The sequence below is a fragment of the Gambusia affinis genome, linkage group LG09, assembly GCF_019740435.1.
Source record: "Gambusia affinis linkage group LG09, SWU_Gaff_1.0, whole genome shotgun sequence".
Lineage (NCBI taxonomy): Eukaryota > Metazoa > Chordata > Actinopteri > Cyprinodontiformes > Poeciliidae > Gambusia > Gambusia affinis.
Genome location: NC_057876.1, coordinates 21,058,952 through 21,085,272, shown reverse-complemented (window position 1 = coordinate 21,085,272; position 26,321 = coordinate 21,058,952). Strand labels below are relative to the sequence as shown.

Sequence of the window (26,321 nt, the reverse complement as noted above, 5' to 3'; positions counted from 1 at the left end):
CATTTAAATACATTTTACCCAGTGTTTGCAAATGTTTCCACAATTGCCATAGAGATTAGGTAAAATGTTTTATACAAAACAAAAAAAAGCATGAATAAAGTTCGGAGGTCTCCTAATGAGCTCTCTTCAGCTTTGGGAACTTTTGATGGACTGGCTTGTGAAGGTGAAGCAGGATAACGCTGGTAACTGGTGCAGAAAGGGAAGGGAAGTGGGACCCTGCTTTGGGATTGTAATGACAATGAAAAGACAGTAAATAAATAAGATTGGCTTGGCTCTCTTTGAAATCTGATTGATGTGTCTTTTGGGATGCCCCCCACCCCAGTATGAAAGACCTAGAGAGTCTGTGGCTTTCATCCCTGACCGAAAATCAATGAGCCAGGATGTATGAGAGGCTCCTGCTCTCTACCCACCAATCTCCAGCCAGATTCCCAGGTAACTGTCTCACAAGAAAGGGAGTAGGAGATAAAATATTGAGGCATCTCACTCACTTTAAAAATAAAAAATAAAAAAGAAATCTTGTTTATATGGTTTATTTTTTACAGATAAAAATAAAAATAGCCCCTTTTTTAGCCCCTTGGATTATCATACACCTAAATAAAATTTAGAACACCCAATTGCTGTTGGAAGTGAACAAGTCAGTAAAGTCCACCACTGTGTAATTTAATCTGAGTACTATAAATTCAACTTCCTCAGAGACTTGTTAATGAATAGTCCGATTCACAAAGAGCAAGAAACGCATCTAAATTACATGGTAACTAGGGTTGTTGTAAACAAATATTTTAGTAATCGAGTAATCTATCGATCATTCTGCTGATTAATCGAGTAATCGGGAAAAAAAAATCAACGAACGATGGGGGTAAGATGGGGGGTGGAGAGGAGGAAATAGAGCAGGGGACAGGCGGAAGAGCGCGGGGGAGCAATACGGGATATTTACAGCACCTTCGTTCATCACACTCAGAAACTCATCGACCAGTCATGTACCGACGCCGCAATGCGCTCCGCCACCCGTTTGTTCAGACCGGGATGATATGAAATTTATTGTGCGGTTCGTCCGTAAAGCTACACCTACACTTTAACCATCAACTGCTCAGCCGTCCGCCGTGTTCAGTCTATCTGCTCACCTGTATAAATACTCCTACAGGGCTCTTCCCACCGTTCGCTTTCAACCAGCAGCTCCTGGAGGAGAAAGGCTGCAGTACTCCAGGCTTCGCGTCAGTCATTTTAAGGATGCCTATTGGCCCCCCCAAAAACGATAAAAATCCGAGCATTATCATGAATCAATAAAATCTCCCCGGGCCGAACATGAAAATTGCACGTTATGCCACTAACGCTGAGCTTTCGTCAACAACTCAACGGTGGAAGTCAGAGCTCCGCGCAACGCAAATAATGTTCCGACTGGAATACGGTGCGCTAAATAATAAAACATAAATTAACGAAGCTACGAGGCAGGTGAATTTTTCTCGAGGAATTTTAATAATCGAGGTACTCGAATCATTCGAGGAATCGTTTCAGCCCTAATGGTAACCTTGTGAAAAAAACTAGCAGAGGTTCCAAAAGATCTGAAACTTGAACAGATATGATCAGACTATGACTTTAGCCATGTAGATCTAAGCATATTCATCTATTATAACAGTCTAGTCCAAATCCAGGCATAAATCCTATTATGAATTGGTGGAAGGCAACTTGATAGAGCTTGAGGTATTTGGCAAAGAATGGGGAAAAATAATGAGGAAATATGAATTTAACTACACATTTTTGTTTGATTTAATGTAATTTAATTTATCACATTAAATCAAAAATAAAATATATTGAGGTTTGTGGTTGCATCATGACAAGGTTCAAGAAGTATGAATACTTTTTGAGGGCACTGCAGCTCTCCAGTAATTAAGATATAATCATTAGAAATTATTCTACACAAAAGACCAAACAGGTATGTGGTTTAGATTTGTAAATGTACTATATAATACTATATAACCATTTGCCAACAAATTTAAGTGAACTGTGTAGCAGATTCACTGCAGCCCATGGTCTGAATAGTTAGGGAAATGCTGTCACCTTCATCCTCCCCACCCCAAAGTCTACTAAGATGGAGGAGAGCAAAGCAAATATCTGATGAGACTTTCTCAGCCAGGGATCAGGGTTGTAGAAAACCCATATTATGCCTTAGAGTCATATTATAAGCTTCCATCAAAAAAGTTTAATTTAGAGAAATGTCTACACCTGGAGTCCACAGCAAAACTAAAACCCAAGAGAAAAGTAAAGCTTGTGGACTTCACTGTATTCATGCTGCTAAAATATGAAACTTTTCTATACATAAAAAAAAAAAAAAATCTAATTTCATGAGTCTGTAAATAAATAAATTAGTATTTAAATGTCAAATTGTTACAAAAACAAGGAGATAATCTACAAATAATCATGTTGAAATGAGAATGAATCCACTGCAGAAACACAGCTTTGCTGGTTTCCATCAATCTACCCAAATTCTGTGTGCTGAATTAAGAATGGCTGGTGTAATTGCATAACACATGACTGGGGCCCTCGGGGTTAGATTTTCCATCTTACACAAAGTGGAGACAAGGAAATAGGAAATGCTTTTGGAATTGGGTGTAATTGTGACTGGCGGGGCCTGGGATTGTGCTCAGCCTGACACTCGAGGTAGACTGGTGAAGTGCAGTATGGCCTAAAGGATGAGGGAGAATGGCATGCTGGCTTTAAATTAGCTCCTTTTTTGACGTTACTGAAGACTCTTGTTGCGTCTCTGACAGGCTCTCTCTGGTACACGCTGCTCGTTTAAAGATGACAGGAGGTTAATCAAGCTTTAAAGAATGAGATTACAACCAACATGACAGGCGGGATTGAATAGATTTGGCACACTGACTGTTAAAACTGCTACCAGAGTCGTCTTTTTACTAGTAGAAAACATGACATAAAAATGCTGTCAATCCCAGCAGACCAGGGAGGAAACACAAAAATGCTAAATGAAAGTGTATGAAAGAAGCTGGAGCATCTTTCCTTAGATTTCAGTCAAGACCAACCCATCAAAAGCAGCCTTAAGTGACATGTTTAGTCATGTAACCATCAATCATGAATGAGTGTCACCAAACTTAAAAATCAGCCCTCTAAAGTTTAAAATATGTAGAAATATATCTGCACCCCTTCTCGTAGCGCAAATTAAAATTTATTTACTTTTTGTATCTTTAAAAAAAGACAGATGGAGAAGAATTTTCTCCTCTCATCACTTCAGAGTAGAGCGTCCATGCAGCCTGATATCAGTAAACAGTGATCTTCAGATGCTTAGTACATGCAGGTGGCTTTAAAATTGTTGTTCACTGGGAGGAAACAGTTTCCTGGGAAGAATCTGATGCAGTCCCCAACAGGAAATAAAACCACCAAATCTTGTTTGTTGTCTCAAAGAAGAAAACTGGAAAATGGGTCAAAGGAATACAGAGGTTTAGATAAAATATCTGCTTCAACTCTGAAACAAAGACCGGGTAGGCTTGCCTTCCCGTATAGCTCATATAGTCAGAGCAGAGGTGCTACACATCTGTCATATATATAAATTTATTAGTCACATATATAGACATTTAAAGATTTTCAGGGCACAGTGGTCACTAATTCAGCTGTCAAACATTTCCCAGATTTCTGCAAAGCACAGTAAATTACATTAAGAACTTGTGATTTAAATGAAAAAAAAAATAACCATGGACTAACCTAACTATAGTACTTTTAAATCAAAGTTACCTAACTTAAACAACAATCTTGAAAAAATAAAAAATAAAACTATGCTGAGTATGCAGTTTCCCATGAGGAAAAAGGTTCCAGTTGATAAGGTTAGAAGAACAGGTTTAATTTAAACATCTAAACAAAATATAATGAGGCATATTTACAAGCTAGATTCTTTTGCAAACCTCATTGGACAAACTAATTATCTGGGAATAAGTTTCTTCCAACAGCTCTGATTGCTGTATATTGCAGCTTTATCACAAATTAGTAACACTCAAATTTCTAAGGCAGAATTACAACACACACAATGAATGAATAAACGTGGAATAATTCTAAGATATGGGAAAATGTAATTTTGGAGAGTATAAATGAATCCTGGGCCTTTTGACTCCTATAAATCAGATGATTCAGCTTCAAATCATTCAACATTTTTAAAGAAACCCTGATTTCAAAAGGGAAGGGAAAGCTGTGAAAAAAATTCAATGTTTAAATAAGCTTAAAATTAGAGCAATAAAGATGGCTGTAGTTATTGGTACACGTTTAAAGTCCATGAAAACATATCTCTTGGACAAATCCAGTAGTTATTTTTCTGGTATTTAGATTAGAAAACTAGTCTTTTATAAACTGGTTAAATTTAAAGAAGGGGATTAGCAGAGTTTGCCATCAACTAAAACAGTCAACCTGGGCATGCTACTGTCTTTACTTTCAATTTTTTTTAATATAAGATATTAAGAAGCACTTCTTCTGAGTGTCATGATTCTAACATTAAGCCTTTCCACAGAACCTGTAAAAACTTCCCCTCTGAACTGGCTTAATGCTTTAGTCTTTTAGGAAATTAAAATAAAGTTTTTCATAGAAAGGAACATGTCTGCTCCTTCTTCATATATAATATACATATTTAACAAGTTTAGAACATAATTAAATCTGTCATCAGTAAGTTTTATGAAGCTTACTTTTCGCTGAGTATGAAGAAGAGCGACTCTAGCTAAGCTAATGTAGGCTGTGGTCAGCTGTCAGAGCGTAAGAAAAACTCCAACTGAAGTAGATAAAGGTACATTTAAACAATTAAAGTTATTAGGAACATTAATTTATTGTTTTGTGATTCAATTTGGTATAAAATTAAAATCACAATGTATTCAGTGTCTTAAATGTAACTTTAACTCTGGTTGCCATCTTTTCTTTGGAAGCACAAACATGAAAATGGCACCAAATTTTCTATTTAATTTTGTGGAAATGTCTTATCTAACTAAAAAATAAAATGAACCAAGTCCAACTTTCCCTTTCCGTCAGTTTTCTGACTCCCTCTCATGGTGAAACTCTTGAGTTTGAGGATGTTCCCTCTGTTGGAGTCATTTAATCTGCCAAAAAGTCGTTATTTAAAGCCAGGGCATGTCTCATAGCCTTTATTGGTTGTGGAACACAGGATGTAACAGTTTTTCTCTGGGGATTTATGAGCAACCACAACACTTATCATTCAGTATTTCTAATGTAGACAGCTGAGGAATACGTTTTCTGACTCCAGTCCAACTCTTAGAGTTGTTATTTCTTGAAGAAGGAGTTCCCCCACCCCACCAGAGTGCTAATATATTTTAAAGGTATTTTACCGCACAAGGCGTCATCTTATCAAAGTCCACTTGTTGCTAATTAAATGCATCAGTAAAAGCTTTCCAATTAACATAATCTCTTAATCTGATTAACATCATTTAAAAGTTGCCATAAACTTATCAGTCTCATTTTGTACAGTTTCTTCAACATCGCACTCCAGCCACACACATCTCGTCATGCAAAGTTGTTATAACAGTAAAAACATACTTATGACAATCAAACAGCCAGTAAAGCATAAAAGTTTGCAAGTCTTCAGAAGGCAAACTATTTAGTGTGCTGGTGCATAACATCTACAACAAAAATATGTGGCAAATCTACTGATACACAGAAAAAAAAAGAAAACATTTCAAGTGACCTAAACAATACAGAAGAGCAGGAAATGTCCTAAAACTGCTACAAGATAGAAAGTGATATCATTCAGTGACCATGCAGCCCAACAGGACAGACAGTAAAACCATCTGACTACTGAAGCTGATCCACAGTACAGAAAAATGTGCTGAGTGCTTTGACTGCTTTAAGGCTTGTGGTAATTTTTGGGATTCACTTTGAACTATGATTCATAAAAACAGAAAATTTGCAACATTAATTCAACATCTCTATATGAATTTAACTCAAGATATTGATTCATTCTGCCTGTATTCTCAGTTGTTTGGTTTGTTTGTCAGAGAACAACTAGCCTTTCATGTTATTTAGGCCTCACTTTTAATGAATATATAAACGCGGTTTAGGTTGAGGACTGTAATAAATTTTGTGTCTGCAAATGTATCAAGGATTTAGGTTCGTTTCCAGCTTTAGTGAGGTTAGCGACTGAGCTAATGCTAGGCTGAACCATGCTAGCAAGCTAAACCTGTCAACCGTGAGGCAGTTGCACCCAGTGAAAGACTCATATTATCTGTGGTTGTTGGGGAAAACTTTTGCTGTTTGACCAAGAGAGAGGTCAAGGAGGGAGTCAACAGCCAGACCTCAGAGGTGACTGCAGCTTTTGTTTATGAGCATAAGATGTTTTCTCTTTTTTTTGTTTTTTATTTTCCTTTACTTTTTTCCACATTTTGTGACAGAAGAAAATGTTTGCCTCTAGATTGGGTGAAATCATTAACCAGGCTCTCCAGACAACCTTTCTACATGTTTGCCAAAATAATTAGCCTAAGCTGTAGCTACGTCTGAGTTGTATAAAGGAGAGAGTTTCACTGCAGCTGCTTTTTTTCTCTCAAGATTTCTAGAAATTTTGGATTTTGAACATGAAAATTAATGTAAACATCGTGTTCAAGGTTTTTAAAACTAGTTAGCTAGAATTACCCATCTGAGTATGAAGAATTAAATTGATCTAATTTCTCTAGTTATTAAACTATTCAAATTACGTTTAAGATTTTTCTTAAAGTGCATCCAAAATGAAATGTTTCCAAACCTCTCAACTAGTTAAACAGTTCATTTTATCAGAGTGATATCAAAGTGTTTGCCTCCACTGACTGCCATAATCCTATTTATGTGTTCTAAAATTTACTGGGCTTGATATTTGATCTCATCTCTTCACCAAATATACACATAACATCAGCTTGAATGTGATTCTCTATTTTTTAGTCTATTAGCCAAAAAAGCTCCCGGGCTGAGATAATAGTGGCGAAACATCAAGTTTTCCCTTGTCTAGATGGATATTTCATACCTATAAATTTAGGGCCTTTTTTAATGATAAAAGAAGATAGTTATCATAAAATAAGACTCAAGTGAATCTAATTTCATATGTTAATTTGTGTTATCCATGTTGCATTTTGATAAGCTGAACTTTAAAAAAGCAAAACAAACCTCGTACCCCCCAAAATGTCATTTCCGAGTAAAAGAAAGTAAGCAACTCAGCACAGGACTCTGCTTTTTCATAGACCAGCTGAAATTACGTGTTCTGACAGGAAGGACATGTGAGTATCACAGCCAGGAGCAGTGCAGTGTAGGACCAACAATCGTGCTGGGTCTGGGTTAAAAAAAGGCAGTGAAATAAAGACACACCTAGAGTTCTGGTACCATAGTTAGCACCCGGCCACCGAGAGACTGGACTGGAAGGGCTTTGATCACCTGTAACAATGTGGGCAGTCAAAGAAAAAAGGAAAGAAAAAGGAAGGTGAAAAAGGAAGAGAGAAAAATCCATCAGAGGTGACACATTTGAGGTAGAACAAGTCCCAAAGAAAGAGAAAAAAGAAGAAAGAAAAAAAAAACACATAAATATCTGATAGAAAGAGACGAATAAGACCAAACAATAAGAGGACAATTTTTAAGATAACATTAAAAATGAGAGCAAACACTCATCTTTGGTTTAATTTCAAGTATCAGGTAAAACATTTGATACTCACCAGCACCACAAAATTTTTTGTCAATATTTTGAAAAATAAATCTGATGCTATTTTATGCCAACATACATTTAAAGTTACTTTATTGGTTTCTATTCTGTTATTTCTGATATGCACAGAGGAGTAAATTTATTTAGACAAAAATTTAGTTTTTGTAGCTCAATTAATAGTGTGATGAAGTAGTGTGCGATAGTAGTGTGATGAAGAACAATAATCAATATATATAAAACATCTATTTACTCTCTATTCTTGCTTCATCCCAGTCTTATCCTGCATAATAATTATATCTTAGGTAGTTTCTCCTCCATCAAGGAAATTAATTTAACATCCAGACAGCATTTCTGTGTCATAGTTTGAACTGCATTACTTTTGTTTTTTAATGCTTTTCAATTAAAAAAAACAATCTTCACAAATATTTAGGTTCAAAAGCTCTAGGTATTAATTAATTAATTTTTTGCTTATATGGATGCCTGATATTGTTTGAAAAATGTGTCAATCTCTTCTCTTTGGAGAGAGCAAGCTACATACCCACATATTACTTGTATAAACTGAGCAATGAAATAACTAAAACAGTTAGTAGTTTAACATTACGGTGCTATTAAATGAGCTATTTACCATCTGAGTCTCAACCTCCAAATTTAAAACCCAAATCCTCCTGTCCATCTCATCCCCCCATTGGTGTTTATATTCCCTCCCAATATCTGCTGTCATTATTGGCAGTGTGGAGATGTCAGCACCTGTGGCTCAGCTGCAGAAATCTCGACTTTGACCCTCACGCTGCTGAAAGGTAGGACTCCCCTGAGCACGGCCCATTCGTCATGGCAGAGGAGTAACACCAGGATTAAACCAAACTGGATTTGGTCGCGTTTCTGAGAGATTTATTAATACGAAGAGCATCATACATTTCTTCTGTCCTTCACTGGGAGACTGATTGTTTATGGAGCATTGTTTATGGACTTCGTACTCATGTGGTTAAAAAAAAAAATCCTTGAATCAGGCGAAAGTGGTTTGAAATGGTTCAATATTTGCATAGATGTGTAAAGTCAAAAGCCAATCACTTTGCAAGTATAACGTTGAGCTGGACATGAAACTGAGACTGACCGATAGGAGGAGATCTCACAGAGGAACTGCTTTCCTACCATTTCGTGGTGTTCGTTTTCGCCGATCACGGAAAGCTGCTCCAGACTGCAGAGCTTCCATTAGACTGTCCATCACGCCAGTTTCATCCCCTTCTGCAAGAGAACAGAACAAGAGAAAAAAAAACATGTTTGTAGTGAAAAACATAACGCAGCCTTTACATTTGCAGATAATCACAAATACATTTGTATGACTTGTTTATATGATTCAGATTTAACTTTCTGGCCTAAAAGCAACAAACCTTTAGGCCAGAGAACCAACAGCCTGAATACATCATAAATCATTGTAAAAACATGGTGGTGGCATCATCATTCTGCGGGGATCCTTAGCAGGAGAGCTGGTTAAATATGGATGGGGCCAATTACAGAGCAAATTCTTGAGGAATACATGTTATGAACCCAAAAGTGCAGCTTGGCAAAAATGTCCATCTTACAAAAAAGATGCAGATGACTCAGGGCTCTGAACCAACATAGTGGTAAAATGTGACCTAATTTTGACCGAATAGTGACACTATAAAAAACAGACATCTGTGCGACCAAACATTTGAGGAAAAAAGTCTCAGACACTAAAATCCTCCCTATAGTTTAACAATAGATGCATTATTGAGATCTAAACCAATCAGAGTTAGTGAAAGGCAGCGGTTCTTATACGCTTGATGCAGGCCAGGGTCGTTAGATGAAAAGAGTGGAAGTAGCGCAGTTGAGCAGTGAAAATGAAAAGAACAACTGACTTTACAAACCATAATTTTGCTTGAATTTTAATTCCCTAGTAAATAGAACAACACACATCCAATGACATAAGGAAAAGCACAATTAAGCTTGTTTATAAAGAGTAAGAATGACCCATATAGCAATAATGTCGTTGAGAATGGAATAACACAGTTTCCAGACCAAAACAATTGAAAACAATGAACCAAACAGCGGGGCTGCACAGTGTCGCAGTTGGTAGAGCTGTTGCCTTGCAGCAAGAAGGTCCTGGGTTCGATTCCTGGCCCGGGGTCTTTCTGCATAGAGTTTGCATGTTCTCCCTGTGCATGCGTGGGTTCTCTCTGGGTTCTCCGGCTTCCTCCCACAGTCCAAAAACATGACTGTTAGGTTAATTGGGCTCTCTAAATTCTCCCTAGGTGTGAGTGTGTGTGTGCATGGTTGTTTGTCTTGTATGTCTTTGTGTTGCCCTGCGACAGATTGGCGACCTGTCCAGGGTGAACCCGCCTCTCGCCCGGAACGCAGCTGGAGATAGACACCAGCAACCCTCCCGACCCCATTAGGGAAGAAGGGTGAACAGAAAATGGATGGATGGATGGAACCAAACAGCAAAATTGTATGTCTTTCTTTTAAAAGATATATTTTAAGCAAAATCAACAACTTTTGTTGTCTCATTAAAACACTTTTCATTTATTTTATTTTTGAGCAGTGAACTTAAACATTTTAAATCAAAGCATAATAATGTGTTAGAATAATTTAGACCTTACTCTGTTTTTCTAAGATTTGCTAACTGATGTTCACAGATTCCCTCATCTAATCTGATGGAGTTTGGATGGAGAAGAACATTTCGCTGGAGCTACAGCAAAAATGTGAAAATGCACACCACACTTTTCAGATTTTTATCTTTAAACCATGTATGATTTTTCTTGTGAAATATTATAATATGTAATCTATCACAAAGCACCCATTACAGTCTGTGGCTGAACCTAGGCAAAATGTGAAAAGTTCAAGGACTGTAAATAATTGTGCAACTACTTTCAGAGCAGCTACTCTTGAGCCTTGATGGACAGGCCTGTCACTCAGTTCTGTTTGTCTTTTTTTTAGTAAACAGCTGTGGTGGAGTAAAACACACTTAGCTTAGGTTAGAGTTTAGTAGAGAGGAGCCTGAGGATAAAAGCATCCAGTGATGGTCATTGACAGATATTCTTTCTGTGGCTAGCGCAGGGGGAGCTAAGTGCTCTTTAGAAAGATTTAGTGTGGAGCTGCTCAATACCAAGGCTTTCTATCATTGTTCAGTCAATGATACTGGAACTGGGCTCCGAAAAAACACTCCCCCTGTCCACCATTTCATCTGTCCTGTGGATCCATGAAACTAGAGAAGTGAAGGCCGTCAGCATTAGAGCATTTAAAGAGCTGCAAGGCCAACGGCAGGACGAGATGTGGCCATACTGCGTGCACGAAGCTCCGCTAATCAGTTCAAAAATAAGCGTAGGCTTCATATCTGGGTCATCTATCTTTGCGCCCACATACTAATGAGTTAGAGGGGCAACCTTTTCATCATTCTGGTCTAGAATAGACATTATTTTAAAGCTAGGATCATTAGGGTGAGTTATTGTGGACCTGGAGACTTGGCAATCAATTCTTTTGCATGTATGAGTAAACTGGCTCTTCCTGCAGGGTTTTACCATCGTTTTTTGCAACGTGTTTATCGCTGGAGGGAAAATGTTGTGGAGAAAAATTCTACATTCAGACTCAGCACTTTACAGGAGTAATCAACCTTTTTTATTTGTGTGTGCTCAGTGATACAAGAGTCAGGCAATAGTGGTCAATTAAAATATAGGTATTTCCCAGTGGTGCAACTCTTTTTTAAATTTTTTTTTTACTAACAAATGTATATTGGCAATAAAAACACAACTAGGTAAAATGTGCACTTCCATTGCAGGACACAGCAATGAAAACAGAAATTCAATTAGTCAGAAAATGAGCAGATTACATAACACTAATAAAGGATTTTTAAAAACAGAAGCACAGTTTTGTTTTGGTCTTACAATCAAGCACTCTGATTGTAAAAGCAGGTATTGATACTTTTGAGTGCTGTGGGCATTTCCACATCCCTGCAGGAAAGTGAAATAAGCACTGATTGGCAGACTGATTTCCAAATAAAAACAAAAACATTCATCCCAAATAAAGACTGTGGACCACTGAGCAACAGGTCAGTCTTCTGCCTCCTTACTGAAGGAACAATCCAAAATTTGGGTTTTCAGTAGGTGTAATTCCAAATCATCAGAATTAACAGAAAGATAAGCATAAAATATATTGCTCTGTTTTTAATAAATACATATCATTTAATTTTTTTAAATTTAAATTTGTGATCATAATTGTCTTATTGATTATTTTATATTTTCATTTAGGATAAGCAGCTGTTCATGCAGCAGCAGTACAACTACTGTATCCATCGACTGGATGGTCTTCAAAACAACCTGGCTTGTTTTGAAGAAATAAAGTTTTCTTTATTTCTTTTTTTATGAAGAGATGAGGCTACGTTACAAAATTTCCAAATCTTTTCAAGTATTTTTATCTAGTTTTTAGTGAATATATCTTTGTACATCTGAAACAAGACAAAACTTACAAGTAACTTTTCAGGAGCTTATTGTAAGTGAATAATTTCTTAATATTGACTTTTTTTTTTTTTAATTACTCATTCTACCAGCAGATAATTTCTATTTTAACTATACATTTTTCTCAGATGAAACAATCTGCCAGTGGAAGTAGTACTTGGTAAGATTTTGTTTATTTACAAATTATTCTTAGACTCACATCTGGGTAAAATGTTTTGCAGCAGCTGTACAGCTCATTAAAAGAGGAATTTAATAAAAAATATGTGCACATTTTGTGATGTCATCATAGATGTGCATGTTGAAATTCAGAAGGGTTTGATTTCATCTTAAATAAATGCAAATTTCCAAAAAAATAACAAAACAAATAAAATGACTTGATCTAAAGGCAACAAACAGCATTTAGTATGATTTTATAAATGTTAGCTGGTCGCTTTAATGAAATGACACATTTTTCTATTACTGTTGAAAGTAGCGTCTGCAGATCTTTCTTCTTTCTCCAGCTACAAACCACCCAACCTGCAATCACTCTCACAAGTAAGAAAAGACAGTACAACTAAGAATAGAAACATGTCTTATGCAAATTTTTAAAAAGCAACTCTTAAGACGCCCTCACTAATTTTACTCTCTATCTCATTTCCTCCCTTTCTTCCTCAAGTCCTTCCCAAGGGCTACTTTGAAATCAAAGAAGCTGTGTGCTGTGCTTAAAAGCAATCCCGATTAAATCAAGCTTAATTAGACCAGCTTTATCTGAACAAAACCAGAGCCGAGTAAAGTAGTGCTTATCTCAAATTGCAGCACTACACCTCAGATAGTGAGCTCGTTGGTTTAAAAAAACAAAAAGAAAAAAAAACAGGAGAGCACGGGGTTCGTCTCCTGTGGACTTCAGGAACAATAAGGCGAACGCTTTGCACTTCTAGAACTATATCAGCTCCCAAGATCTTCAGCAGCTCGTCTGTATATAGGCTAACAACGACAGATTGCGTGTTTGACAGAAGGCGGAACCTGTTATTGCCAGGTAAACATTCATCTGCAACAACTGTGCTACAAGAAACTTCCTGACAGCTCCTTCTTCACGAAGACCCCAACATCACAGGGGGCGCCTGACACTTTGATCAATTTGTCCTACTTCCAGCTTAACTTCAGCACAATTCATCATTCGTAATGGCCGGGACGTTGGAGCCCTGCTAGACTGAGGTTCAGGGGGGAGAAAGTCTGCAGACAAGAAGAGCCAAAATGACTAAAATTGGAAGCTCAATCCCTGGTTACATCTCTGATCTCAATTAACTATTCCCCCAAGTTGTCCAAAGCTTAAACTCAAGAAACTCTCACAAATGAGCTTCCAGAAGGTAAGAGCACACTCTGACACAGTAGTGTCTTTACAGATTATTCATGAAATGTATAAAGACAAAGCATTTACTCAGTGTGTATGGAAATAAAACTCAATATTATTTGAGTATACTTATTCTGGTAATCCTCAACTCAAGCTTTCCTAATTCCTTATTGTGCCATGCCCACTTCAGCTGACATTTCTGCTTTATTCAAGCAATTCGCCCGTCTTATTTTGAGCTGGTAAACCTAAGACAAACAGTTGTCTCCCTATTATTATCGGCTGCGCTACGTTGCAAGATGAGGAATTACAGAAAAGCTAACCTTTTATACCTAGAGATCTTTCTCAAGAGGAGAGATCCCTCTCTGCTCACAGGAAATTGCTTTCTAAATGGGTTAAGATGGGCTAAGACCCAGGACATTGACAAACCCTTCCGGTGATGAAACACCTCGGCGGGGACCCGACGCCAGCAGGCCCGAGGTCCTTTAATGATCTTAATAAAGCTTGTGGAAATGTGGAAGATGGTTAATTTCTTAAACACTTAAACCTTTAATAGGAGAAATAAAACTCTAGGAAGCTTTACTGCCCCCAACGGTTCCATATCTTTCCCCGATGATCCTTTCACTTCTTTCCCATCTTGTACCTGGGTGTCTGCTACCTTGACCGAAAGCCTGCATCGAAAGCAACTGTGAGCCCGCAAGATTGGCTCACTGCAGCATATTTACAAGCAGTACCATCACATTTTCTAATTAGGAGCTGTAACAAGAGCAATGTGCTCTCAGCTGGATTGCCATAAAAACTTCACACATCAGATTAGTTTTTCTGAACAACAACAAAAAAAAAGCTAGCTGTAAACTTAAAAAAAAAAAAAAAAAAAAAAAAAAAAAGCAAATGTGATGTACCACCAATCCCAGGAGCGGAGCACTAAGTCAAACCTCGACAGCAGCAAAGGAGGGGAAAGGAAGGGATATGAAAAGAATAAGCACAGGCGCTTTAAGTGTCACCATCAGGGAGGAAAACTGTAAAGAAGAAAATGAGGCAGGAGGAAGAATGCAGGGGAAGGTTGGCACACGCAGGGCAGAACGGGGAGGAAAGAGCGTTTGCTGGAATGGGTTATTGGGAGGGAATAGTGAGGCAAGACAAGGCACAAGGTCGTAAAACATCTTCCTGCATACTTGAAGGCCCCAGCTCTGTGACATTTAATTATTTCTAAAACATACTCTGCAGCGTGCAATCCACAGACACACATACCTAGAGCCGGAGTTAGACCTGCCATGTATTAAAAGTAATACCAGCCCATGTTATATATTGAAAGAGTGCTGGATCCACTTTATAAACTAAATGTTACAGAGCGGATTTCTCGGCTGACATTTTCACACTGAGTAGATAGAGACCTAACGGAGGGGGAGATGAGAACATATAACACCTCGCAATATTTGAACCTTTTCCACTTTTTGTCACGATGCAATCACTGGAATCTATGCGATATGTGCATACATATTCTGAGTCAATACTTAGGAGAACCACACTGTGCTGCAATTAGAGCTGCCAGTCTTGTGGGGAGCGTCTCTGACACCCTTTGCAGATCTAGACACTGAAATGTTCCCTGTTATTCTTGGTAAAGTAGCTCAAACTGAATGGAGAGCATCTGTGCACAGCAATTTTTCCTAATCTTGCCAACAAACAATTCAAGTTAGGACTTTGGTTGCAATCACCACGTTTCAGAGTGGAGATTGTTTGTTTGGGGTGACTGGGAGTGATAGTGATTTTAAACTCATCTGATCAAAGTGGCTTTTTCTCCCATGATGAAGCCTTTTGTCTTTAACAAAAGGCTTCATCATAAAGGCCAGATTTGTTGAGTCCAAAACTAATAGTTGTCATTTCAACAGATTCTCCCACCTGAGCTGAGGATCTCTGCAGCTCCTCTTTGGTTACTTATCTCCTCATTACTGTCCAAGCCTGTCCTGAGTTTAGATGAACGGCCATGTTTTGGTAGGTTTGAACTTAATCTAAACTCTATTCTATTATGCAGATGATTGAACACTTTTTATGGGAACAGAATAAAAGAAGTTGAGTACATTTTTGAGTTTGCTTTTTTAGTTACATAAAATAACAATAAAATGCAAAAAATAATTCAAGCTTGTTTCTTTTCCCATGACAGGCTGTCAATTTAAAAAGTAGCCAATCATTCAAAATTGTCCTAAAAAAAAATCCCCTCTACATAACCTTCATGTTAGAACATGAAATGCAAAAATTGCACCTCTAAAAATACTTAAATACATAAATAAACTCTGGGAATGCTGGGCACTTTTAAACACCAGAAACCATTCCTCTGATTAAGTGTCAACAAACCCCGTTCATAACTTCAATTTGCTGTCTGGCACATTCTGCTTGTTTTGCTGTGGAAAAACATTTGATCAATAAATGAGAGCTCAATGTCTGATGGTTTACATTCACCTGTCGTGGTTCACAAAGGAAACAAAACACTAATTCTCCTAAAATACTTGCTGCTTTCTAATACCAACAGCAGACTCTCATCCTGCAGATTAGGCCAGTTACATCGGTGAAAACTTTCAAGGATTTAGTCTAAAAGCATTAAAACCACTTGATTTTTTTTTTTTTTATCAGTGCATAAGTCAAGATCAAGACAAATGATGCTCTTGCAATTTCATTTACCAGTAAAATTATATAGAACATGCTGTGTACATGTAATCAAATCTTTTACTAATTTACCAGCTGTTATTTCAAGACCTAGGAGTTTAGTTGGAGAGGATTAGTGTACAAACAGGATCATCATGACCAAGGAAGACGGCATTTACTCCTCTAATTTAGCACATTTAGTCACAAGATTGTTAAATTTCTAAGGCAAAGACAAATAAAACACATTCTCTGCAGTTTCTCACAAGTCATGCAAGTGAAGATGCAAGATTAAAATTTCAATTTAGGCCTATGTGCAGAATGAAGAAAACCAAATACAACATGGAGGTGGCAGCATCATGCCTTGGGAATTCCTTTCTTCAGCAAGAATGGGGACAGGAAGATGGATGATGCAAGAATAACAAGGTTGAGGCTCCACTTCCCAAAACATAAAGCCAGAATTAAAACAGTTTAAGTCAGGAATCTGCAATCTTTACAATCCAGAGAACAAAATCACTTAAAATAAAAAAATTGAGGAACATCTACTGCAAGAAATGTGCTGTTATTCTTGGAAAAAAACAAACAAACAAAAAAAAAAACAACACTATTTAATTTACATCTGTGGGATTTTAAGATACAGAAAAGCATAAAACTGTCGCAAAAAGAGGACATTTTTTGAGTGGAAGAAAATATATTAAAGACGCAGATTTCAACCTAACGACAAGAAAATAAATTACAATCATGTTTCTGGTACTTTTAGTGACATTCTGTTGTGGAAATTTTATGCGATTATTCCCTGAGAAATACTTCTAAAACCTCTGTTTGCTATGATATTTATATGTATAAACATTAGTTAGCTTATTATTTCTACTCATGTTATAAAGAGCCATTGTGGAAGCTTCTTAGAGCCACTTGCGGCTCTGGAGCCACAGGTTGCAGACCTCTGGTTTAGGTCAAAGTATATTGATGCTTTAAATCCAAATAAAGTACAGTGAAGTTGATGGTTGTAAAGTGAACAATGCAAAAAGAAAGTTACAGGCTGTAAATGGTAACTGTAAAAACGTTTTTTGAGACAGCTGCAGTTTCCTCCTAGCGAATGAAGTCATTGCTTTTTCCTCCTAATCCAAATGAAAACCCAACATATGAGCAGATTACACACTACTTTCCACAAGCAAATTCTGGAGTCTAATTTGCTCTGTAATGAGATCTAATGAAAGCTTACTGGCCTTGCACTTGATAAATTAAAGACAGTGCGAGAGAGTAACACACTGAGATCTTAACCTCACCCCACTCCAGCTTTATGACTCCAGTGGAGAGGATGAGGAAGAAAAGGAGCGACAGAGAGGAGAGGAATAAGAGGTTTTTTTCCTTCTTCTTCTTGCAGATTGTTTTTGAACACATTTGAGCCCATCTGTTCCCCCACAGACAGTCACCTGTGCAATTAACCTGGACCATTAGCCGTGAAACAAAGGCCTCGGCGGAAGGAGGGGGTAGTTGCTTTATGGCCAGGTGGAGAGGCAGGCATCTACACTTTCTTTTAATCTCAGCCCCTTTCCCCACTCTCTCTCCCATGCACCTGGCTCTGTGTTATTTCCACACCTGAATTCAGCCACCTAGATGTGCACACAGCCACCTGCATTACTTTACAGCCTCCGCTCTGCTTCCTGTTCTCTAACTGTCGAGCTTTGAGCGCCGACATCCTCCACTCACCCTCCTCCCGTGCTGTCCCAGCAGCTCCAAAGACCAGGGCAAAAAGACACCATTACTGCCACAGAGAGCACAGACAACACAAGCTCCCCAAGAACAGCAGTCATGCACCTGTTAGACATCCTTCCCTTGTTTTTCCCTTTCCATCTTCTTTCACAATTTCCCTGCTGTCCAACCAACCGATCTCAGCAAAAGCTTTGATATGATGACCTGAAAAACTTCAGCGAGGATTCAGTCTGTAATTTGAAGGAGTTTGTGTGTATGGGAGCGCACAGGCAGCGGCTCGTGTCAAATAAAGCAGCAGGGGAAGGGTAGGATGGCAAATAAAAATGGCGAACTTGATGAGCAAACCCACTCATGTCCTCCCTAACTCGATTATGAATGCTCTCGCTGCACTCCATCCTAGGAGGAATGGCAGTGCGGTTACTACTTTATTCCCTGTTTGGCGCCAGGGTCAGGGGGAGAAAAAAAGATAAGGAAGATGTGGTGAGTGGAAAGAATGTCATGAAATTGCCAAAGGTGCCTGGGAGGCAGGAGGGGATCTAGAGGAGGGCAAAGGGGGCAACTTCCCCCTCTGCAGTGGAGCTTTGCCACACCTCTCCCCTCCCACAAACATTACGTTCTTATAATCAGACTTATAAAAACTAAACTTTGTTTGTCCAAAAGCCTCTTATGGCCTTCAAATTAAATATTAATTCAGCAGAAAATACATAATTATTGTTTTAATTATAATTCCAAACACATTGGGTCCAATGAACCTCCAGGGTCAAACTGAGAGAGGAGTGTAGATAGCCCAAAAAGTGAACCTGACTAAAAGTAGCAACATATTTTTACTCAAGTAAAAATTTGCCGTCCAAGAAGTTAAATGTTAGGAAAAAAAAAAAAAAAATTAAAAATAAATTGCTCAAGTAACGAGTAACTGTTCAATCATAACACCTGACTCAATATTTAGAAATGATGTCAGACTGATAAAAGTAAAAATTTACATGCAAATTTTGGTATTATTAAAATGTGAAAAATCATATGAATAAATATCATTACAAAATGATAGTGATAAAAGATAAGTATATCTAAGACTTCTAAGTGACAGAGGTTCAATATTTTTTTTCTTTTTTGTGTGTTTTTTGCGGGTATTATGTCTGTTTTAGTGACATATGTGGGGGGATTTTCACATACTTCCCCGAGGAGATCCAGCATTGCAACCCTGCTTAGAGCTCTTACCACTCTCTTGCTCCTCCCATGTAAACGATTCTAGATCTGCCACTGCTTTTAGGTAAAAAGTGTGTAATTTCAAGACATTTTACCTCCTGAAATAAAGGGGAGGGCTGATGGTGGGTGGGTCCAGTCATCTCACAGAAGAAAGGCGAAATGTCCTGACTTTGGAGAGACTGAAGGGAAAAGAAACGTGCAGCCAAGTTGGATGTCGACGAGGGAGAGATGAAAGTGGATTAGCCGCGGCGGCGATTTGCATTCTGTGGTGGAGCAAAAGCCCCAGCGATGCCCCGAATAGCTGGATGCATGAATAAGTAAACAAACAAAAACAAAAATAAACCCTCCATCTGGATGGATGCTGCCAGGCCCCAAGTGTGAAACAGTAGGGAGGGAAGGGTGGAAGACAGGAAGAGGAGGGGAAAGAAAGATACTTGCAACACAGTCGTCGTCACGCTCTTCCCTCCGCTATCATTTACAGCTCCTGCCTTAAGGTCTGTGCAACTACCAAACTGCTATCACCATCCATCCATAGCTCTGGGCTAGTTTGCCCAGTAACAGTACCGGCACACAAGGGAGAGCTCCAACCCAGCACTGACAGATGTTAAGTTGACACACTTTCCCAACGCCACATGGGGTCACAATGCCGGGGTGCCAGGAGGGTCACAGGAAGCTGTCATCGCAGCAGAGAGGGCCACCAGTACCTCTTTTCTATAGGCAAAGTACAGCTAAATTTAGCTCCAATATGGAGGGCCCTGACCTATATTCATTTTCTCTGACCCAGCAGGACCTTTGCTTTAATGGTGTCTCTTTTTATCCAAGCTTTTGCAAAGTGATTGAGCTCTTACGTTCTCATCAGGGCCGCAGCAGAAAGCAGCGTTTTCAAAAAGACTCTTTTTGTTCAGCTTTTAGCAGCACTCAAATATGTGCGTTTCAGATACAGTTTTGTTTTTTATTAACTTCAATAACTTCTAGAGGTGCTCATTTTTGACCTTATCTTTATTTTGCCGTGAGATACAGACTAAATGCATCTTCTTTAATTCACATTGAAATAATGTACTGTACATTTGGAGCCATCAAAGGGGTTTATGCTTTACTGTAACACTGATATCTGCTGCAGCGTCTCTCCCTAATGCAACCGCAGGGAGCTCCTTAATCCCACACCTTTTAATTGCTCTAATGTAATCCTCATCCTTCCTCCTGCTGCTTTGCATTAAATGCTAATAAATGCAAACTACTAAATGATTTTTATGGCAGCAAAAAACTACAGCAAAGGCAGCCGAGGTTTGTGGTTGAGCCACAAATTTTTCAAACTTTAGTTACAGGTAGGGTAGGATCTGTATACAGATGTAGATTGCATGAAGTCCTCACTGCCATGAAGGTTTAATTGGGTTTTATTTTAGCTAGTCTTTTAAAAAATATATTTTTTACAAACAAGGATTCGTCCATTCATGGCCAAAATGATAAATATTTGCTTAAATATATGCATATATCCACAGTAAGATCGGATTAAATGTCGATTTGGAAGTTGCACCTTGACTGCAAGCTTTTGATATTCTTCACTGAGCTTCTACTTGCTGTGAGAAATTTGCCTTCTCTCGTCAGTATTGGTATTTATTTGGTTTTCAGGCAACGCTTATAACTGCAATAGAGGTCTTTGTCCATTTAATCTGTATCAGAGGATTTATTAGTGAAGTTGAGATTGTAATCTGGGATGGCTAACAAATAATTTCAGTGAATTAAAAAAAATCCCAAACAATATAGCATTGACGTTTCACACTGTAGTTGAATATACCTACATTTCAACATGTGAGTATGTAAAAGTTTGACCTTATGTAAATGAGATGAATTCAAACTTGTGCATCTAATTCTTCAATGTATTAAACTTGCATGTTTTATAGTAACCCTTCCCTGAACAAGCCTAAAATTAACAAAATTAATGCCTTTAAGTGTGTGAACTTTTGACATGAAACTGTGCCTGAAATAAGACTATCCTGGCTCTTATAGAGCTCCGTTTTTAAACAGTGGCACGTAGCGGATACATAGTTTTGTAATGCAGATCAAGATTGCATCTGAACTAAACCCCACATGGGCTGTTTGCCTCAGCGTAAGGCGGCCCTGTCTGGGGAAGCTAAATGGATTTGACAATGGGATTTGATGGTCTTTGTAGTGAGGGTAATTAGGTTTGATTGACTGTAAAGTGACTGGTTGGGTCCAGATCTGGGAGGGGAAATGATCAGACACTTGAACCACCCACAAATTAATGAGATTCAACTGTGCCTGCGCTTATTGCACTGAGGTGGAAAAGAACAGTCGACAGAGTGATGAGAGAGAGGAAGGAATGAGGAAGCATGAGAGTGCCGTGTGGAATAGAGAGATCTATGGAGGAAGAGACAAAATAAAAGCAACAGAGACATCTGAAACCTGTCTCACTACCTGAACTTAGAGGAGTGAAACTTTAAGATGCTAAGTATTATGCTTTTAATGCAAGACATTCTTGAAGAAAAGGTTGCTTCACATGTTGACAGTAGTTTGCTGAGAATAATACATGCCTGGACAGCAGAGGTTGACTTTTTTTTTTTCCTCTGCCAATTTTTGTTTTAGAGAGCATAAAGTGTATTTACTCCATTTGTGGAACTTGTTTTTGAATAAATCTAATTTTCTACATGTCTCAGTTCACGCTGCCTGGTCTTGTGGGACTAAGCTGAGATGCAGCCGCCTAGAAGCTCTGTGCCGTCATTGCCTCCGGGCAGATACCGATTCTTTCTGGAGATAGAGCACAATCTAATATGCTGTTATTTATTACGACGAGTGCATGACGGCAGATAATCCTGGCGCCCTTGTTTCCGTCTTTTAAGGTAATTATGGAGTTCAACAATCCATACGAAGCAGTTGCAAAGAATAGCTTGTACTACTTGCACTCCAAATTGAGGGCAAAGAAAAAGTGGCTTGCTAAAAGTTTGGTGCCACACTGAAGTGACAACAACAAGCATTTTAAGTAAAAGATGGTTATTCTTGTGTGTGACTTATGGAATAAACTACTGTACCTTTTAAAATTATTCATACACATTGAACTGTGAGCTTTAATGTAACAGTTCAACACAAAGTTGAGCATAATTGAAATGATTATGAGCAACTCATTTGATGAAACATGATTAATGCCCCTTTTACTACTTCACCTCTAAATAAAACAATACAACCAACTGCCTTAAAAGTAACTTTACAAGTAAATACAGTCAATACTTATACTAAGAAATCCTTGCCTCAAGTTTTTTTATTCAATTATTTTTATAATATCTTCTGATACTGCAGTCTGAACAGTCGTTCTGAACTTTATCTGAATTTTGCATCATTGATGTGAGACATGCATCATAATTCTGCGCGAGAATAACCCCAACAGTAAGTCTAGATGTAAATCAGAATGCTGATTGAGGTTGCATTTAATTAGCAAAAAAAAAAAAAAGAATTAATTTCAGAAAATAATTCTGAATTAACCTGCTGTTAGATGACTTAAGGAGGCAACAGTTGCACTGGAGTTTTTTGTTTGTTTGTTTGTTTATTGTTTATTGGAATGGGGACAAAAATTCGGAATACACTAATACTAAACTAATACTTGGCTAATTTGCAATGCAGAATCCCAGATACGATTTATTTAGGGGTATCAGAGTAAAGAAGGATTTTAGAATAAAACAATGTAAAAAAAAAATGAAGAGGTTTGTTTACTTTTCCATGACAGTGCATATAATCAATGCATGGAAGACTGCAATTCCTGGAAGTAGAAATTTCACATGGGGGAATAAACAAGCAGCAAATAGAGGAGCACTGAAACATATATCACCGTTACATGGTTGAAATGTCTGCCCTTGTTTTTTACATTCTATATCAAACATGAAGGTCGGCTTCAGCTATAATATCCGCTTCGTTTTTTTCAAGCCAAGTTGAGGTAAAGCGAGAAGCTCAACATTTTTTTTATCTGCTTGTGTCTCTGACCTTCACGTCTCTAAAGCTATCTTCCCTGGTAATATTATTTGCAACGTCTGCCGAGCTGTGGGGACACCATGCAAACTTGGAGAGGCAACCTGTCCACCCCGCCGTGGCATGTCAGCTCTTGTCTATGATCACCTGGCTGGCATGGCTGCTACGCAGGTATGTGCTGGCCTACTGGCAGCTGTCAGTGTCACACAGAGCCATCAATCTACAGCTCCAGCACTGTCAGTCCTGACAGGGCTCTGCCAGCCACAAGCAGTCAGCCGGCTGCACAGAAATATGTCACTTTAGTTTAGAATGCCACAATAATGGAAACCTAAATTAAGAAATGTTTTCCTTGTTTAAAAACACACAAGAAAGGGGAAAAAAGAAGAAGCTGCAGCCAACTTTGAGAGAAAACATCACGATGTGGACAGACTATCAGGTATGGAGTCAAAGCGTGAACTGAATGTCAACATGTTGCGGTTTCTGGACATTTTAAAGTTTTAATTTTTATGAGGTATGAAAAATTATGCAATGTTTGAAATTTATTCAGATTTTCAGGTTTGAATGGGTGTGGGGGGAAAAAAAACAGAATATGGAAAATATTCATCGTCAGGACCTTTGAGCACATTTTATATGCATTTTTAAATTTATTTTCAACTCTATCAGTGCATCTATTTTGTCTGTCCATTCACTCATCTGTTTGTCCAACTTACCATCCATCCATCAATCCATAAACCCACCCAAAAATAATCCAAAGCTAATTAAAAGTGTTTTTCAATATGACTGACATTAAAGAGTCTCAAATACAACTCTTCCCTCTTTGACATCCAGCTTGTGCAGTTGGATGTAAACTTCTACGGAAATAAAAAACATACGGAATGCAAACCTTGCAGTCTGCTGTCAAGGCCTAACCTAACTAACCTCACCGACTTATTTTTCCCCTCATATTTATGAAATATACGCCTCTCCCTGAGAAGCCCACTTTTTTTATTTGTGTAAACATACACCATTTGATCCACTGCGAGTGAAAGTTTGACAAGAAGGATGCATAAATAGAAGCTGCAGGCCCATCATTGTCAACATGCCAACTGCTCTCTGCAGAGAATCATACAGACACGGAGACCTCATTTTAGCAGGCCTTGCTGAGAGGGAGGAATGCCTAAAAAACTTAGCAGCTCAAGAAAAAAAAAACCCCAAAAAAACAACACACACACACACACACACTGAGCTTTGGAAGAGGAAAAGAGGACATACATTTGTGCGATAAAAATCAACTGTGGCGACACTATCTTGAGCTGAACTCTATGTCCATTATTACCAGCACAGTAATTCATTCACCTTTAGGCTTTATGATTCGTAAGTGCAAATATAGATTTTAAGTTGCTTTTATCCAGCTTCCAGATGCTGAACAAACAAAGATAACAATATAAAAGATGATCATGTTGTACGTTCTATATTGTGTGACTATGCTGGAACATATGTCTCATGCCAAAACACATTTATCATAAACTGTTTTCTGTTAAGGCAAAGCAATGTATGGATTTGCATTTTTGGCGTCTACAAGCTGTTGCAGTGGATTGAGGCAGCTGGGTGGCCTTCCATCCATTCAGCAAAAAAATGATGCAATGAAGACAGAATAAAACCCATAAGTGGATGTTTAGAGCTTTTGTATGTTTAAGGTTTGAGTGAAACAGCTGAGGATATTTAGGGGCTTAAAAACGTATATACATATATGTTTCTTGTTATTAGGTTGGAAATGTATTTTTTGTTTTGCATAGTTTTCCACAAATATCAATATCTCACTAATGTATATATTCTTTTTGTGCACAGATTTTCAAGTCTTAATTTATTCAAAACTCTAAAGATATAGATGAAATTGTGGTTCTTCAAAAATAAGAACACATTTACCACAGTAAATATTTATCAAAAATGAAAGTTGTCTTTTTCAGTACATCATCTGACAACTGTGGCTCAGTTAAGGTTACAGACCTCTGGTTTAGATCAAAGCATATTTATGAATAAGAAAGGCCCAGTCAAAGTTCATGCCTGTTTGTAATTGGAAACTGGAAACAAGACTTGGATAATGGTGCTTACAGACACACTCCATGGTTGAGCTTCAGCTATTTCACAACTGACCTACAAACTGAATAGTTGTTCAAAACTGTTGGAGGCAGCAAAACATTAATCTACAGAATAGAATTTGAAAAGAAATGCAAAGCAGAGCTCTTTTTTAAATCTCTAATAATAAACAAACTATGTACCATTTTTTCTCTTTTTTATTTGTCAAATACACAAAATACTAATAAAATCTGCATTTTTTTGCTTACGTTTCTCATAAAAAGGTCTTCCTGGTACCTGGCTGAAGCATAACGGTCCACTGGCATCTACTTATTTGCTGTGTTTTTTTTTTTTTTTTGTTCATATGTGCTTCATGCCAGTCCACATTGTGCTCAAAAAGCATACAGGCTTTCCGGGTCTTTTCAGAGCTTAGTGAATTTGACTGGGAATACGCAGATGACATGTGGGTTCAGACACTCGCCCCAGACGGGGGGGCTGACCCTGGTGATGCCAGCCATGCCGGCGACCAGAGGGGCCTGCTTCTCTTCACTCTGATGCCTTTAGAGAAGAAAAGTTCAAGTCCTCCACCACGCTGCAGCTCTGTGCAGAGCCCAGCTTTCTGCTGTTGACATTGTTTCATTTCATTTCCTTGCAGTAAAAATATCCTGCTCTTAGCCTGTAATAGACACAGGCATTAGCTTGAGTTCATATTCTGCCGAGCTCAACAGTCACTTCCACTGATCTAAAGTGGTTCTGTAAATGTTGAACAGCTGGTCAGTTCAAGAGAATCCACTTAGAGCAAATTAAAACAAATTGAGTGACTGGGTAATGATTTTATAAGATATTTCATACATTAAGATTTCAAATACTTAACTGAGAGGAGTGTTTAGTGATACACTTCTCTTATCTATCTGTCACTTCGTTGGAAAAGTGATAAAAAGAGAGGACATCATTTCAAGGGATATTTTTTTATATTACCACTTTCCTAAAAGCGTTTATCTGCTCCCCCTCTCCTCTTTCCTCCATCCTGGTGCCATCATGGCAAAAAGCTAAATGAATTAAACTCTCATTAAAAATGCATTTCATTGTTAATCATTTGCAAGGAAAGAGGATTAGGTTGCAATTTGTGAAATGACATAAAATCTATCCCTTCTCAAAAATAGGCTCTTGAAATTGCTTTAAACAAAATACTGTTATCCATCAAGCGGTCCTTTAGGCCACAAAATGAGCAAACCAGTAAATCCCTAAAATAGATAAGACAGTGACCTGTGCTTAATTCTCATAACAC

At 38.1% G+C, this 26,321-nt stretch overlaps 1 protein-coding gene across 9 annotated transcripts in view; it reads right to left on the bottom strand.

The window, feature by feature from the left end:
* The window catches only part of diaph2 (diaphanous-related formin 2), a 439,308-nt gene that overhangs the window by 55,213 nt on the left and 357,774 nt on the right, over positions 1-26,321 (bottom strand). For 3 of the 9 annotated variants that reach the window (XM_044127178.1, XM_044127177.1, XM_044127180.1), the window contains exons 29-31: positions 8,804-8,896; positions 7,327-7,392; positions 3,311-3,421 (exon numbers count right to left, since the gene is read on the bottom strand). In XM_044127178.1, coding sequence (XP_043983113.1) covers positions 3,327-3,421; positions 7,327-7,392; positions 8,804-8,896 — 254 coding nt within the window. In that variant the 3' untranslated portion in view covers positions 3,311-3,326. Of the gene's footprint in view, positions 1-3,308; positions 3,422-7,326; positions 7,393-8,803; positions 8,897-26,321 lie in introns of those variants that run through there. The other 6 variants (XM_044127184.1, XM_044127185.1, XM_044127181.1 and 3 more) reach the window with 4 other exon arrangements.